The sequence below is a fragment of the Cryptomeria japonica genome, chromosome 11, assembly GCF_030272615.1.
Source record: "Cryptomeria japonica chromosome 11, Sugi_1.0, whole genome shotgun sequence".
Lineage (NCBI taxonomy): Eukaryota > Viridiplantae > Streptophyta > Pinopsida > Cupressales > Cupressaceae > Cryptomeria > Cryptomeria japonica.
The window spans coordinates 371,682,349-371,697,969 of NC_081415.1; the positions used below are offsets into that span (position 1 = coordinate 371,682,349).

At 33.6% G+C, this 15,621-nt stretch overlaps 1 protein-coding gene across 1 annotated transcript; it reads right to left on the reverse strand.

The window, feature by feature from the left end:
• Nucleotides 1-12,817: 12,817 nt before the first annotated feature.
• On the reverse strand, nucleotides 12,818-14,834 carry LOC131860213 (transcription factor MYB3-like). Its single transcript, XM_059214595.1, has 3 exons — nucleotides 14,723-14,834; nucleotides 14,529-14,562; nucleotides 12,818-13,424 (listed from the first exon to the last, which is right to left on the reverse strand). Exons 1-3 carry the CDS (start codon nucleotides 14,832-14,834, stop codon nucleotides 12,818-12,820), a joined length of 753 nt encoding a protein of 250 aa, XP_059070578.1.
• Nucleotides 14,835-15,621: the final 787 nt, after the last annotated feature.

Sequence of the window (15,621 nt, forward strand, 5' to 3'; positions counted from 1 at the left end):
CACCTTGTTTACAATGCATTAAATCAATCAAAGTAACTTTAGGACTTCTATTGTTTTGAAATTATTGAATAAAAGAATTTGAAAGTTTTTCGAAAGAAGTAATAGAATAAGAAGGCAACGATAAATACCATTGTAGGGCTTTATCTCTTAATGTTCTAGTAAACAGTTTTGCAAGCAACCTTTGGTCATAAGCAAAATCGGTACATATTGTTTGAAAAGTCTTAACATGTGTTAGAGGATCACCTTTACCATTATAAAGCTCCAAATGCGAGTTTTCAACATGCTTAGGAGGGATAGCTCGAACAATGTCAAGAGAAAGTGGGCTCGCAACATCAAATGTGGGCACACTAAACTTAGATTGATTCATAGAGGCAATTTGTTGCTGTAGAGAAGAGACAGTTTGTGCAAGATTATTAATGGTCGCTTCAGTTGAAGAGTTCATATTAGACGTGTTAGATTGTGATGGAGGTATTATGTTATTGAAAGAAGGTATTGATTGAGAGTAAGGTGGCGGGACACTATGATTGTTAGTCATAGGAGATGATTGGAAAGGAGGAACACTACAAGGAGGAATGGAATGGTTAAATGAATTGCCCCCTTGCGCCATGTTCATTTGTGGAGATATAATAGGGACACTCATTGAAGGAATGAATGAAGAAGTTGGATTGAATGAAGGAAGAGGGTTAATTGAAGAGGAAGGATTGCCCCCATGACTGGTGATCATAGGCGGAATGTCTTGTATTGAAGTAGTCATTATTTTTTATGTAAAAGTAGGTATGCTAGCAATAGAAGTTGTCAAAGGAATAGAATGATTGACTTGAGTGGGAGGTTGTGTATAACCTAATATTTCGGCACAACTCTTCATAGGCATCACATTTGAATCCATGATGTGTGCAATACCATGCAAAATATCAATTCCATTCTTATCACTTTGAACCATATGTTTTAGACCCTCAATTAATGAAAGAGCTTGACTATCGGGATACTCTTGAGACATCCATTGCTGAAAATCATCAAATTGGTTATCCAATTTTGAAATTTGTTCTATAGAAACCTCATGGAGAGCTTCTTCATCATTAAGAGGATTAGAGGAATTACCCATGTCCTCGTTAAAAAGGCTATTCAAATTAGGTTCCATCTCCTCGGTAATTAAAACTCGGAAAGACTTAATTCTAAGGCTTCGTCTAACAGGAATAGTGTAAGTAGGGCTTATTGTTGTAAAACTCATGCACTAGAGAGGGAGAGAAGATTTTGAATTTAGAGGTAGCAAATTTCAATAAAATCAGCCAATCTCCTAGATTTAAGCTGTTAAATGCAATCACGACAATCTCCCGAAATTTCGGAAAAAATGTCAAGGACCGTGGCGCTCGGGGTGCACAAGGTCCTCGCAACTTTTTTCGAAATTTTCAGGGATGAAAGTTAAGATGATTTTAAAGCTAATCTGAAAAAATTGAGTGATTTTACGATCTGTAGATAGGCTAAATTAAAGTTGCAATCTCAAAATTGAACCCTACCAAGATTGTTGAAAAATGGAAAATTTGAATTTTGAAAAAGAGAGGGAAACTAAAATTTTGAATTTTATGATTTTAGAGGGAATACTGAGAGTAATGCAAGTTTTGAATTTTAAAAGTTGACTCAATTTCACACAAAATTCAATTTTGAAAGTGGAAATCAAAGTTGGTGTAATTAAACACTTAATTTCAAAAGTCACAAATTGCAAGAATTTGAATAAAGCACTGAAATTTTGAATGAATGCCGACACACTTTTCAGATTTAGGACAGTAAGAACACAATTTTGCCACAAAATTTCAATTTCAACAATTTTTGAATGATTAGAAGCCTTACTCCAAGCAATCACTAGACCAACTTTGACTTTAATTTTGAAAGTGTTAGAATTGATGAAATCAGCCAAAATTCTGGATTTTAGCAAAAATATACAGTAAGATCTAACTCTCGAAATTTCAAAAAAAATGTCGGGGACAATGGCGCTCGGGGTGCACACGGTCCTCGCAACTTTTTTCCAAATTTTCAGGGATGAAAGATATTGTGATTTTATTGCAGAATCCAAAGTTACAACTGATTTGGAGATGTTTTGATCAGTGAAATTGTCCGTCAAAGGTTGAATCAAGAGGGTTTTAAAAATTAGGGTTTTGACACTTAACCACTTAATTTTTAGAATTAAAGCACAAATATGAATTGACAATTTGTAATAGAAGGGTAGATCTGAAACAAGCATTAACAATTAAATATTTCACAAGCTCAATTACTAAAAAGAAAATTTAGGGTTTTTATGCAATTAACCTCTAAAATTTGTAAAAGATCAAACATGGAAATGTAATCAAGGAGTCCAATTTTCAGATCTAACCATGAATAATCAGAAAGGATGTTCACATTGGGTTCACCAAAATGTAAAGCAGAAAATCACGATCGAACCCTAAGTGTTCCCCCCACCACTCCAAAGAGAGAGAAAGGGGATCACTAGGGTTGACGGTTTTCACTTAGGAGAGACTTTACATTCAAAAGAGGGGTTGAAACCCACAAGATCCAATCCCACACAATGCAAGATTGGATTCTAAATGAGTTTCAAGGGTTAAGATAGCAAGGCTACCCTCTTTTGTAAGGAATGTAGATAGAAGGATTAAGCTAGGAATGCATGAAAAGTGAGAAAGATTCACTTATAAATCGAGATAGGAATATGGGATGAAGCTGCAGACCTGGAATTAGCAGTAAAATGTCGAGACAACGTTGTCCTGCAAATTTGAGCAAAATTTGATGGGACAATGGTGCCCGGCGTGCACACGATCCTCCGAAAAATCCGCGAAACGAAGGGGGATCTGTTCGTCTCTGCACAAGGATTCTAGATCTTCAATTACAGCCGCGTATCTGTAACCTACACATAGAAAAGAGAGGATGATTGGGGGGTTAGGGATTAGGGGTTTTCCCTTAGGTCAAACCCCAGTTTTGGAATTAACCAAGAAATGAGAATGCTGTAAATGTAAATGTTTGTAATGTAAACAAGTACTGATACCTTGTTGTAAGAATGTTTGTATTCTTACATGCGAAGGTGTAAATGTTGTTGTATGTTGTATGTTGTAAGTGATCTCCTCTTCAATGGTTGAATCCTTGTCTTGAATGCAACACTTAGCCTTGAATGGAGACTTAGAATGATCAATTGCTTGAAGAAATGCTTGAATGCTTGAATGTTTGAATATCATTTCCGCGTCTTGTACACATATGTCCTTCCTCCTCAAAATGGGAGAGGAAATGTAGTTTATATAGTTGCCAATTAGGGTTGATAGACTGATTTTTCCGACCTTAGGCCAACCTAGGAAGATTATTTGCCAATTTGCAAACATAAAGACCCGAGACCCAAAAGAGACCGGGCCCAAAAATAGGGCCAGGGACCAGGGCGCTGGGCACCATGGTCCCACCTCTAGGGATAGCAAGGTGCAAGGAGGATCAGGCCAGGGTGCTGAAAAATGTAGTTTTTGATGTCATGAACAAGTTTCGAGGTCTCCATTCAGGTTCAGTGTTGCGTCACCATCGTGAAGACCCAAATGCAGTCGAAATTGCAAGTGTCACAATTTTAGGACGCTACAGGTAGTATCAGGATAAATTGACCCACACTAGAGCCATGTACTATTTTGTTTTTTATCAAGGATAAACAGGTTTTGAGGGGACCTAAAATCCCATACAAAATCTTTTGAAGAAACCTGAAACCCTCAGATTTTACCAGGATCTGGAAACCAAAAAACAATATGACCTAGAGGAATAATCATTTGAAAACTAGTAGCCCAACTATAGCCAAAACTAAAAAAGACTAGCCGCTAAAACAAACATAAGGGTTTTACTAAGGCTTCCATAACCTTTGATTAACAACATGGGTTTTCCATGCACCCATAACCTTCAAAGACACCAGACTAGAATAGGTAGCCATACATTAAGGATTACGACTCAGAGGGTTTTGAATGGCTCCCCTAACAAACAGCCTAGGTTTTGAACTAGCCACCAAAACCATCAGAGAAGGGTTTTCCCAATATCCCTTAACTTGTAACATATATCTCAGGTTGCAAAAAAAAAACCTATCCTTAACAAAAAACCAAAACAACAAGTGGCCAGGTTGGGCACTTGAAAACTACTAGCATCCAGACTACTTCTGGGTTTTATAAGGCTCCCACAACCTAAACTAGACATCAATAAAATAAACAAAAAAACAATAGCCAAGAGGGGGATTTTGAAAGGCTTCCCAAACCTTCACAATGGGTTTTAAAGTGGGTTCCATAACTAGCAGGAGGGCACCCGTCACCACCCAAAATCTGATCAACACTCACCTTCTAGCATGACACCTCTCCACCTTAATAAGAAAGGAAACCACCTCAATAGTAGCTACAAGGAGAGAGATAAAGCATCGGGAAAATGAAGAAGATAAGCCCAAAATAAAGACAAATAGCCAACAAATATTCACATGATTTTTAGCTATACAGAAGTGTTTTGAAAAGGATCCCAAAACGTTGAACAGAAATAGAGGCCAGTACCAGAAGGACTCTATGCCAATAAGTTTCACTAAAGTCTCCACCTCTAAAGGAGAAGAGGGAAAGAAAAGAATCATCAAAGAGACAATCACAAGAGCACATCCAACCTCGAACAGAAAGGTATTGAATACCCCCCCTTTAGGAGCCATCCCACCAAACTCTACCCACAACTCTTCCCCTCTATAGAAGAGTGGTCCACCTCAATAAGTTAGAAAAACACAAAAGGAAGAAAGAAAGCCACGAGAGAATCTCTTGAAAAGAATAGATCCATAAAAGCACTCAGAATTTGCAAGAGGAAAATCAGAAATATCACACCAAAAAGATACAAGGACCTCCCAGACAAAGTTCCCCAACCACACCAGATCATTCCGAAAGGCCAAAACATAACCCATGGGAGAAAGGAATCCAAAATAACAAAACCTCCACCCAGATTGCAAAAATCCCCCTCACACTAAGGTACAACTAGGAGAGCACAAGCTATGGACAAAGCCACCATAGCCACCACCAAAACTTTCTTGTGAAGCAACACGACCAACAAAAGGATCTCCACCTCATGGGCCGACTAGGTGCAAAAGAAATCTTGACCCAGATCCAGATCCAAGCACCCACTGATACAATGGCCTCCATTACCAATACAAAAAGTAAGAGTAGCATCAGGGTAAGGGCAAAGAGCCCCAACACCAACCACACTCTCAGTCACACCCACAATGTCCATGACAAAAAGCACCGATGGGAAAAATATTCTACCATCAGCCAAATAGGGGAATGGGGACCAGAAATGAGACATATCCCTTCCAATGACTAGAGAAGACACCAAAGCATCCATAACACTGGAAAAAAGGTTGACCTCCACCAAGACCCCAACCCCACTAGTATCAATCACATCCCCATCTCCATCATCTCCTTCCTCTTTCACATCTTCTCCTCCATCGACTACCCCTCAAACCCTAGCTCCAACAACGCTTCCTGCTCCCCTCATCTTCTCCTACACAAGCCATGTGCTATTTTGTTAAAAGGTTGTAATTTGTCAAATAAAAGCTTAAGAGATGGAATAAGAAGGCTTTTGAAACCTTCATTATAATGTTTTGGCAGTACAGGATCATCTTGATAGCATCACTCACTTAATTGAAGACAATTGATTGACCATGGAATTGAACAAAGAGTAATCCTTAGCTATTAAGGATCTTGAGGAATGGAAGCCATGGGAGAAAATTTTCTAGAAGTAAAATTTTGATGTTGACTAGCTTCAAGAAGTGGATATGAATATAGCCTTCTTTCATACATCTGTAAGGCTTGTAGGAATAATAATTGTATTTTGTCTCTGGTGTCTTCTTAAGGTTCTTCTCTTTCTTCAAAAGACACTATTTCTTAGGAGGACCTACAACATTTGTTTTCCTTGTTTACAAAACACTGCCCCCTACAAGGGAGGAGGAGACACTTATTTAGGATTGTATCCCCTTGGTTGTCTCTCAAAGGATGAATGAAGCCCTCACTTTCCCTATTGATCTCCATGAACTAGAGGATGTTGTTTTTATCATTAAGAAAGGTAAATCTCTAGGTCTTGACATCTCTCCTATTAATTTCTTTCAGGAGTTTTGGGAGATTATCAATCTTGATATTCTTGAAGTGGTCGAGGAGTCTCACAGAAACAAGTAGATGCTAAGGGATATGAAATCTACCTTCTTGGTCTTTAATCCTAAAAAGGAGGGGGCTAATAATTTTGATCAATTTAGACCCATTGCTCTATGCAATGTAGTTTATAAAATCATTACTAAGCTCATTGTTCATCACCTGAAGAATTGTCTCAAAGATTTGATTTCTGAAGACCAAAGGGGGATTTATTGCTGGAAGATAAATTATGGATAGGATTTTGATTGCAATAGAGGTCATCCATTCTATGGCATTTTTAAAGAGAAGGCTATATTTAAAAATTTTGATATGGTAAAGGCCTATGATAGGGTTAAATGGTCATTTTTATAAAAGATCTTATTAGCTTTTGATTTTGCTAGCAAATGGATCACCTGGGTCATGATTTTTGTAACCTCCACTACTTTTTCAATTCTCATCATTGGAGAACCTTCTGAGTCTTTTAGTTCTTCTAAGGGCCTTTAGAAAGGAGACCCATTATCTCTATACCTATTTGTCAATATGGCTGAATGGTTGGCAAGGTTCATTAAGTCCCAGGTCCAAAAGGGTTTGATCCAATGTTGACGATGGGGTAATGGATGGTTGTGAATTTCCTAGATATGCCTTGTGGGGAGGGGATCCATGATTTGGAATTTATTTAAGAAAGGGGCAAAGCTTATCAAATGTGGTCTTTTTTGGATATGTAATATGGGCATTGATTCTTTATTCTCATATGATTCTTGGTATGGACTTCGCTCGATTATCTCTTGGTTTCCACATCTTCAACCTCTGTGTAGTTTATTTGATGAGGATAGTTGGTATAAGGTGTGGAAATTTAAGAAGGTTAAATTGCAGGGTCAATTGAAGGTTTGTTGTTGGAAATATCCCTAGGAATGGCCGACAAGTGGTTCTAAGGATGACCTTCAGGATCTTGCAAGGATCTTAGCTAGTAGACTCTATAGTTACCTTAAGAGAAGAGATACTTTGTCCTAGGGTTTGGACCAAAAAGGTTGGATTTCCTTTAACTTATATTGAGTTAGACAGATAGTTGTTTGGTAGAGGGAGCATTGGTTAGTGGAAATAGGTTTGGGATAGTTTCTCTTGGCCCAAGTGTAATTTTTTTTCTCTCATTGATAGTCCAAATTAAATGTCTAACTTTTGATAATCTAAGTAAATGTGGATTTCATGGCCCATCTATATGCATCCTATGTAAAAATAATGAGGAGAATCCTTCCCATGTGTTCTTTCAGTATCCTTACTCTAGGGAGATATTGCATCTTTGGTGCGAGTTATGGAATCATGCTTGTGTACATGCGACTTCTGTAGTGGAGTTTTGGGAAATCCCTGGGAGGTCTCCTACTTAGGCACCCTTTATCCAAATTGTGTGAGTGATTGGTCCCTCCTTTATTGTCTAGAACATATGGATAGAAAGGAATCAAAAAATCTTACAAGAGGTAGCTTTGGATAGTGTCCCATGGTAGAATATTTTTGACAATCTTAGAGATACTATTGTGGCTAATTGTGCTATCTCTATTGTGGTGGCTATGAAAAGTATGGAGGTGGTGAATAGGATGAATTTGGTAGATTATGGGTTGAGATCTTTTATTGACAGGAAATCAAGAAAAGGCCAAAAAAAAAAGTTCAAAGAGGGGGGAGATGGCTCCCTCCACCTATAGCAATTTTGAAAATTATCACTGATGGTTCTTCTAAGGGTCACCAAGGTCTTGCGGGAGGAGTCGTGATGGTTGGGCTATATGTTTTTGTTTCCTAAGTTTAAAGGGTTTCACCTAAATAATCTTATGGAAGCCCTAGCTATTCTCCATGCAATTGAAAGAATTTATTTTAGATTTGTGATTTATTGTTCTACCTATATAAAAGAAGGGACAACAACTCTTTAAGATTTTAAAGGTAAATAGAGGACATTTATATAATTGAAAATCATTACTCTTGAAAAACCTTGATATGGACATTCTAAATATTATTAAAAGGACAATAATTGAAGTGAATAATTTCACTCTCAACCTCCTTGTCCATTCCTCAAAATATCACCCTGTCTTCATGACAATGCCTCGTCTACCTCTTTATCTACTTCACAAAAAATATTTTTTTTAAATGAACCCAATAAAATCAAATAAGCATCATAAAACTAATTTTAACTTTTTTTATTCACTCTATAATATAAGAAACCATTCTCTAAACTTATAATTACAATGAGGTGTCTCTTTTATATGTGAATTTGACTTGCAAATTGTTATTCATATGTTGAATACTCAATATTTGAAGGAGGTTAATTGGCAACTTGTTGTAGTTGTTAGGTATATTTTGAATGTTTTCTATTCTTTCGAATAAGATTGGGGACTGCTTAGCGAAATGGGCCACATAGAACCCTTGGAGGGGATTATTGAAGACTAGAGGCTCCTTTCTCTAGAGTATTTTGGTACTATGGAGAATTAATGATGCAATGTTTTTGGATAATCTTTTGTGATGCATTGTTTATGTTCCTTGGCTCTTTGTGTTTCCAATTACCCCTTTTCTTTGTATTCCTTTATTTTCGAGAATACATTTTTATCTTCTTTTTCAGAAAATAATTTTAAAATAAACAAAAAAAACATAGATTTTATTAGTATTTTTATATTTCATTAGTTTACATCATTTTGAGAAATTCAATTCAGAAATTATATTTTTATGTGGTGAAGTTAAACACTTTTAGTTGTGTTGGCTAATTCCTTTATAAAAGTGACATAGGTTTGTTCTTTTACTAGAGGAAAGCTTCTTTTAACCCCAAATGGTTGCCTCATTCCTTTCAACAATAAGCTTATCATTTGTTTAATATAGTTATGTCACTTAATAATATCAACTCTTACAAAACCTTCATATGGACATTATAAATATTATTAAAAGGACTTAATAATTGAAGTGACTAATTGCACCCTCAACCTCCTTGTCCACTCCAAAAAAATATCATGCTGAATTGTGCTCCAAGGTGGGCACCTTTGGTACAATGCCTCATCTACCTCTTTATCTAATCAAATCAAATAATCATCATAAAGCTAATTTTTAATTTTTTATCCACACTATAATATAAGAAACCATCCTCTAAACTTATAATTACAATGAGGTGTCTCTTTTCTCTTTAAATTTGTACATGTGATTTTAGATGAATTACTTAAATAAATCAATGTTTAAAGTGTATTCTTTAAATGAAAATTTTATTTTCCTATTTCAAACATCAATTAGAAAGATAAAGTACATCACCTTAAAAAAAATACATTAGTATGATTTCAAATGAACTATCTAAACAAATCAATATTTAGAGAGTCTGCTCTTTAAATTGAAATCCTAGGTTCTAATTTCAGATGTGTCTTTTAAAAAACATGAGGTCCTATTACAAACATAGAAATAATCTTCAAAAACACAAGATCTTAATTCAAATACATAAGTAAGCCCTCATTTATAACATTAATTGGTATATCTCCAATCAAAACTACAAGAGAGCTTTAGAATGAAAAATGTGCTTATAATTAATCATAAGTGTAATTATTGCCTCAATTTTTTATCCTCAATTTTTTATTTTGGGATTTTGTTTCCTTTTCAATCACAAATCATTTTAAACTCGTTCAATCCAAAAGATTTTAAAATAAAGAGCATTTCATAAATATAAAAATTAAAACTTTATTTTTGAATAGAGAAGTTTTACAGTAAAAAGTTAAATAATTTAATATCTTTTTAAGAATTTTATATTTGAAAGTTCTATAAAAATAATTAAATTAGTATTATTTAAAATAAAATAATATATCATATGGTTCCATAAGATAACATAAATGTAATATTAATAAAGACAATACATACATTAATCAACATATTTATTGTTAAATTCAATATCATTATTATTTAAAACATCTCGACGATTCTATTTTGAGATTAGAAAATAGTTAGATTTTGACAAACTTCAATAATGGACAACATCAAATTATTCTCGTAATACTTCTTGAATATGAGATGTGATTGAACTTAATACAAAAAACCATTTCAAATTATTCATAATTTATTTCCTTGGTGTTTTTTTGAATAGAATTTAAAAACATGCTGAGAAACCCCAACTAGAGAAGAGTATACATGACATAGTCAAATAAGTCAGATAAGTAATATGACTAGCATGGGATAATTTTAAAAATTTTCTTCCAATATAATACCGTTGTTCAAGATGGTCTTGGATTTTCTTTCATAAATTTGAAAAATTAAAATTTTGTATATTTATTTACTTAATTTATCATTCAAGTTTTGAAGAATCAATTCTCTTGACCCAAGCTGCTCATGCCCAACATGGATACCTATTAAATAGAAACAAATATATTATGGGGTGATTATCAGATATTTTTGATATTTCTTTTTGCTTAGTAGTTTCTCTTAAAGAAATGTGGAGCTGGTTTTTTTATAGACATAATACTGGGGTCTTGAATTGGGAAAAAACTAATAAAATCAGATAATCACCATAAAAGTGATTTTTACCTTTTTTATCCACTATGTAATATGGAAAACCATCCTCTAAACTTACAATTACTTTTTTTTTTTAAATGTATATCCCTTTTTTCTATTGGTATCTCATATGGCCAACCCTTGAATTTAACTTTAAATATTAACAATATGAAACAACAATATATCCAGACATGTCTATTAACAAGATAAAGTACATCAGTTACAAAAGTATAATTTCAGATGACTTATCTAAAGAAATCGATGTTTAGAGTCTACTCTATAAATATTGAAAACTTACATTCTAATTTCAAACATGTCTCTCAAAATAGATTAGGTCTCGATTACAAACATAGATATAATCTTCAAAAAGATAAGATCGTAATTCAAATATAGAAATAACCCCCCATTTATAACCTTACCAATGAAAATTTGATCTATATTTTCAATTGTAACTACAAGAGAGATTTCATTAATTGAAAAAAATTAACGCTATTGTAGTGATACTAGAAAAAACATAATGATTCAAGGAATTGATCATTAATCATAAGCTTAGAAGATAAAGTACATCAGATACAAAAATATACATTAGTATTATTTTAGATGAATTATCTAAACAAATCAATGTTTAGAGTCTACTCTTTAAATTGAAATCTTAGATTCTAATTTCAAAAAAGATGAGGTCCTGATTACAAACATAGAAATAATCTTCAAAAAGATAATATCTTCATAAAAATATTGAAATAACCCCTCATTTATAACCTTACCAATGAAATTCTGATCTATATTTCCAATTGTAACTATAGGAGAGATTTCATTAATTGAGAAAAAGTGAAGCTATTGTAGTGATAATAGAGAAAACATAATGATTCAAGGCATTGATCATTAATCATAAGCCTAATTGTAGCCTACTCGCAATTTCTTCAAAATATTTTGATAAACTCAACATAAATGAAACATAGTGTAAATTATTTTTACACTTTGTTAAGTATAACAAGTGTTGTATACTACAAGAGAGATTTCATTAATAGCAAAAGCTGAAGCTATTGTAATGATAATATAAAAAACATAATGATTAAAGACACTGATCATTAATCATAAGGCTGTTTGTAGCCTATTGGCAATTTCTTCAAAATATTTTGATAAACTCAACAAAAATGAAACATAAAGTAAATTTTTTGACACTTTGTTAAGTATAGAAAGTGTTGTATTTCCAATATTCGTCTGCAAATCAAAAGACTTCATTTTCAAATTTAATTTTTGAATAGAGAAGTTTTATAGTAAAAGGATAAATAATTTAATATCTTTTTATAGGTATTATATTCGAAAGTTACATAAGAACAATTAAAATAGTATTATTTAAAATAAAATAATATTTCATATGATTACATAAGACAATGTAAGTAGAATATTAATAAAGATAATAAATAAATTAATCAACATATTTATTGTTAAATTCAATATCATTATTATTAATATGTGGTAGATCAAATTAAAAATGTACGTAAAAAATATAACTATAGAACAATAAAAGAGGATTAATAATTATTTTTAGTTTCTCTTCCATTTTATCAACATCTCAACAAATGTATTTAAAGATTAGAAAGTAGTTAAACCCTTTTGACAAACCTCAATAATGACAACTTCAAATTGTTCTTGTAATACTTCTTGAGTATAGGATGTGATTGCACATGAATACAGAAAACATATTTCAAAATATTTTTAATTTGTTGCTTTGTTGTTTTTGTTTCTTGTTTTTCTTTCCTAATTCAATAATACATCACATAGAATTTTCTGAAAACTTTTAATATTTTTCTATCAATAGTTGCTTTCATATGATCTCATGCCCACCAAACTTCCAGTTATGGACTAGGTTGTCTGGTTTAGCAGCAAATTTATATATATGAACTATTTAAACAACTCAAAATTCATAGTGTACTTCTTAAATAAAAGTCTTAGATTCTAATTACAGACACGGCTATCAAAAAAGATGAGGTCCTGATTACAAACATCAAAATGGTGACCACACATAAGATACAGATTACAAAATCATCACCCACTAAGATGAAGTATACAAAAATAACATATAAATCCCTCGTTTGTAACCTTACCAAACCAAATCTAACCTAAAAACCTATAACTTAACCCATGAATCGCAGAGCTTTCATCAATTAAAAAAAGTGAAGCTATTGCGATTTATTCGCACGAGAGGCAGAAGACTGCAAACCGAGAGTGAATTCCAGATTCACATCAGACGTCTCTTCGCTTCCACTCGCGCCATTTGAATCAGCAAGATCGAAATTGCTTGTCACAATGCAGGGCTCACTCTGGAAAAAATCCACAATTGAAATTTCTTGACTGAGAGACCTGTCATCTCTATGGAAGGGCTGAATTGTGTGGCGCTCAATATTTGAAGCAGCAAGATCGAAATTGCCTGTCACAATGCAGCGCTCACTCTGGAAAAAATCCACCATTGAAATTTCTTGACTGCGAGACCTGTCATCTCTGTGGAAGGGCTGAATTGTGCGGTGCTCACCATTTGAAGCAGCAAGATCGAAATTGCCTGTCACAATGCAGCGCTCACTCTGTAAAGAATCCACCAATGAAATTTCTTGACTGGGAGACCTGTCATCTCTGCTACGGCTGCCATCACTGTGGAAGGGCTGAATGGTGCGGTGCGACTGTGGGTCGATTCCCCGGCTCAACAATTTTCTCTTGATGTGGGTCGATTCGCAGTGATTCTTTATTTCATTGTCCGTTCGCCCAGGCAATCTCCCTGCAATCCGAGACCATCTGTGCCGCCATAAACAAAAAGACATAACGGAATTAATCAATCAACTTAATTGAAAGATGCAATTTGCGCAACTCAGTGAAAGAAACAAGTATCAATCAATGGTTTTTTGTAATACAGAGTTATGATTTCAGGTCCATGTAACAAATTGAATCAGAAAATTAGAAAGAAATCAAACTATTACAGAGTAGTTTTCATTTTTAACCCAAAAGAATGAATCAAGGAACCCTAAAGAAATCAGACTATTACAGAGTAGTTTTCATTGTTAACCCAAAGGAATGAATCAAGGAACCCTAAAAAAGTCAAACTAAGATGAGTAGTTTTAAGATTTACAGCATTACAATAAATTGAATCAAAAAGTTTCAAAGAAATTAAGTTATGGGGGAGTAGTTTTCAGACTTAATTGTAATAACAAATTGAATAAACAATCTAAAACGAAACTAAAATATGACAGAGTAGTTTTCAGAGTAGTTCTCGGAGTTACATTATAATAACAAATTGAATCAAAAAAAATTGTAAAACAAACAAACTATGATAGAGGAGCTCTCAGGTTACAGCATTTTGAATCAAGATTTTCTAATCAAATTCTAAGGGAGTTGTATTCAAAGTTTAAATGTAATAACAAATTAAATCAATAAACTCCAAAGAAACCAAACTATGATGGAAGAGTTCTCCGAGTTACAGCATAGTCTCAAATTAATTCCTGAAACTTCAGATAAACAGAATTGCAGTATTATAACAAACTGAATAAAAAAAATTCTAAAAAAACCAAAGAAATCAAATTATGAATTGTTTTCATAATTACAATGCAATAACAAAGTGAATCAATAACCCTAAAAGAAACCAAAATATGGAAAATAGTTTCCGGAGTTACACCATGATCCAAATTGAATGAAGGAACTCAAATAGAAACTGGTATGACCTTTTAAAGTCTTAAAGATCAATCAAGTCTGTAAATAAAAATTTAATACTTTGCCCCTTAGTGGGCAGACATGGTTCTATGTGCATACTTGTTTCCCTAGAGGAGCTGGAGCTCGATGATGAGCTCATCTTCTTCTTCAGAGAAATTCCCTCGCCTGAGATCAGGCTTCAAATAGTTTACCCACCTGCGTCTGCAGCTCTTCACACGTCTCCGAAGTCCTGTAAAAGTAAAGTCATAAGCATGTACAAACATTTGCTAAAATCTGTTGAATGCATACAACATCCTTTCAATTTATAAAAACATCTACTGAAAATAAATAAAAGAGAAACAGATAAGTTGTAGGTTTTGATATAACTTATCTGAATAGAAATTACAAACCTGCTGCCTTGGGAAGAGACTTCCAGCGGTGTTCGCCATGTTCGTGGATGTATGCAATGAGCTTGTCATCTTCATCCTTGCTCCATGATCCCATCTTGCTCCATGATCCCATCTTCACCATAAGGTCGGTAAGAGGACAACAAACGACTCAAGAACAAAAAAAAAAAAGGGTTTCAAATACTGCAGCCAAACCCCAACTGGGGAAGAGTATATATAGCGGTTATGGGGGAGAGTTGGTGAGAAAAGCATCTGGGTGACCGCTTTTTCACCAATGACATAGTCAGGTAAGTAATCCTGTGGACTTTGGTTGGAAGGTGTGCTTTCTACTCAAAAGCAACGGCCCTGGCGTCCACTAATTAAAAAGCATATAAATAAATAAATTGAAGTCCTATTTCTATGACTTTATTTAATGTAAAAGTAGTTTGTACTAATATTTTCATTTAGAAGTTCTGTAGTTGTAAAGGTTAAAACATTTTTTGAAAATTGAGCTATGCTAACCAATAAGGAAACTATCTTGACACTAGTTTAATTGAGTGGATTAAATGAGTTCAGAATTCAAAATCAGAAAGTTATTTATAGAAAATAAGTATAAGCAGGTTTTTAATTCTTACAATTTTAATTATAATAATTTTGAATTTGTGTACATAAAATAAATATTTACAGAACTGATAATTAAAAAGTTATTTTTAGAAAAAAGTGTCACATAGTGGTTGCTACATAGAAAAACATACATGGGAAAAAAATACACACAACAGACAAAAATATAATTTTATTGATCATGGATTTAGAGTTTGACCCATATAATGTACTTAGTTGAAGAGATGCACTTATTCTACCATAAAGTGAAATTATAGTCTGTATTAATCATAAGTTAATATTTGATATAGTATTTAAATAAA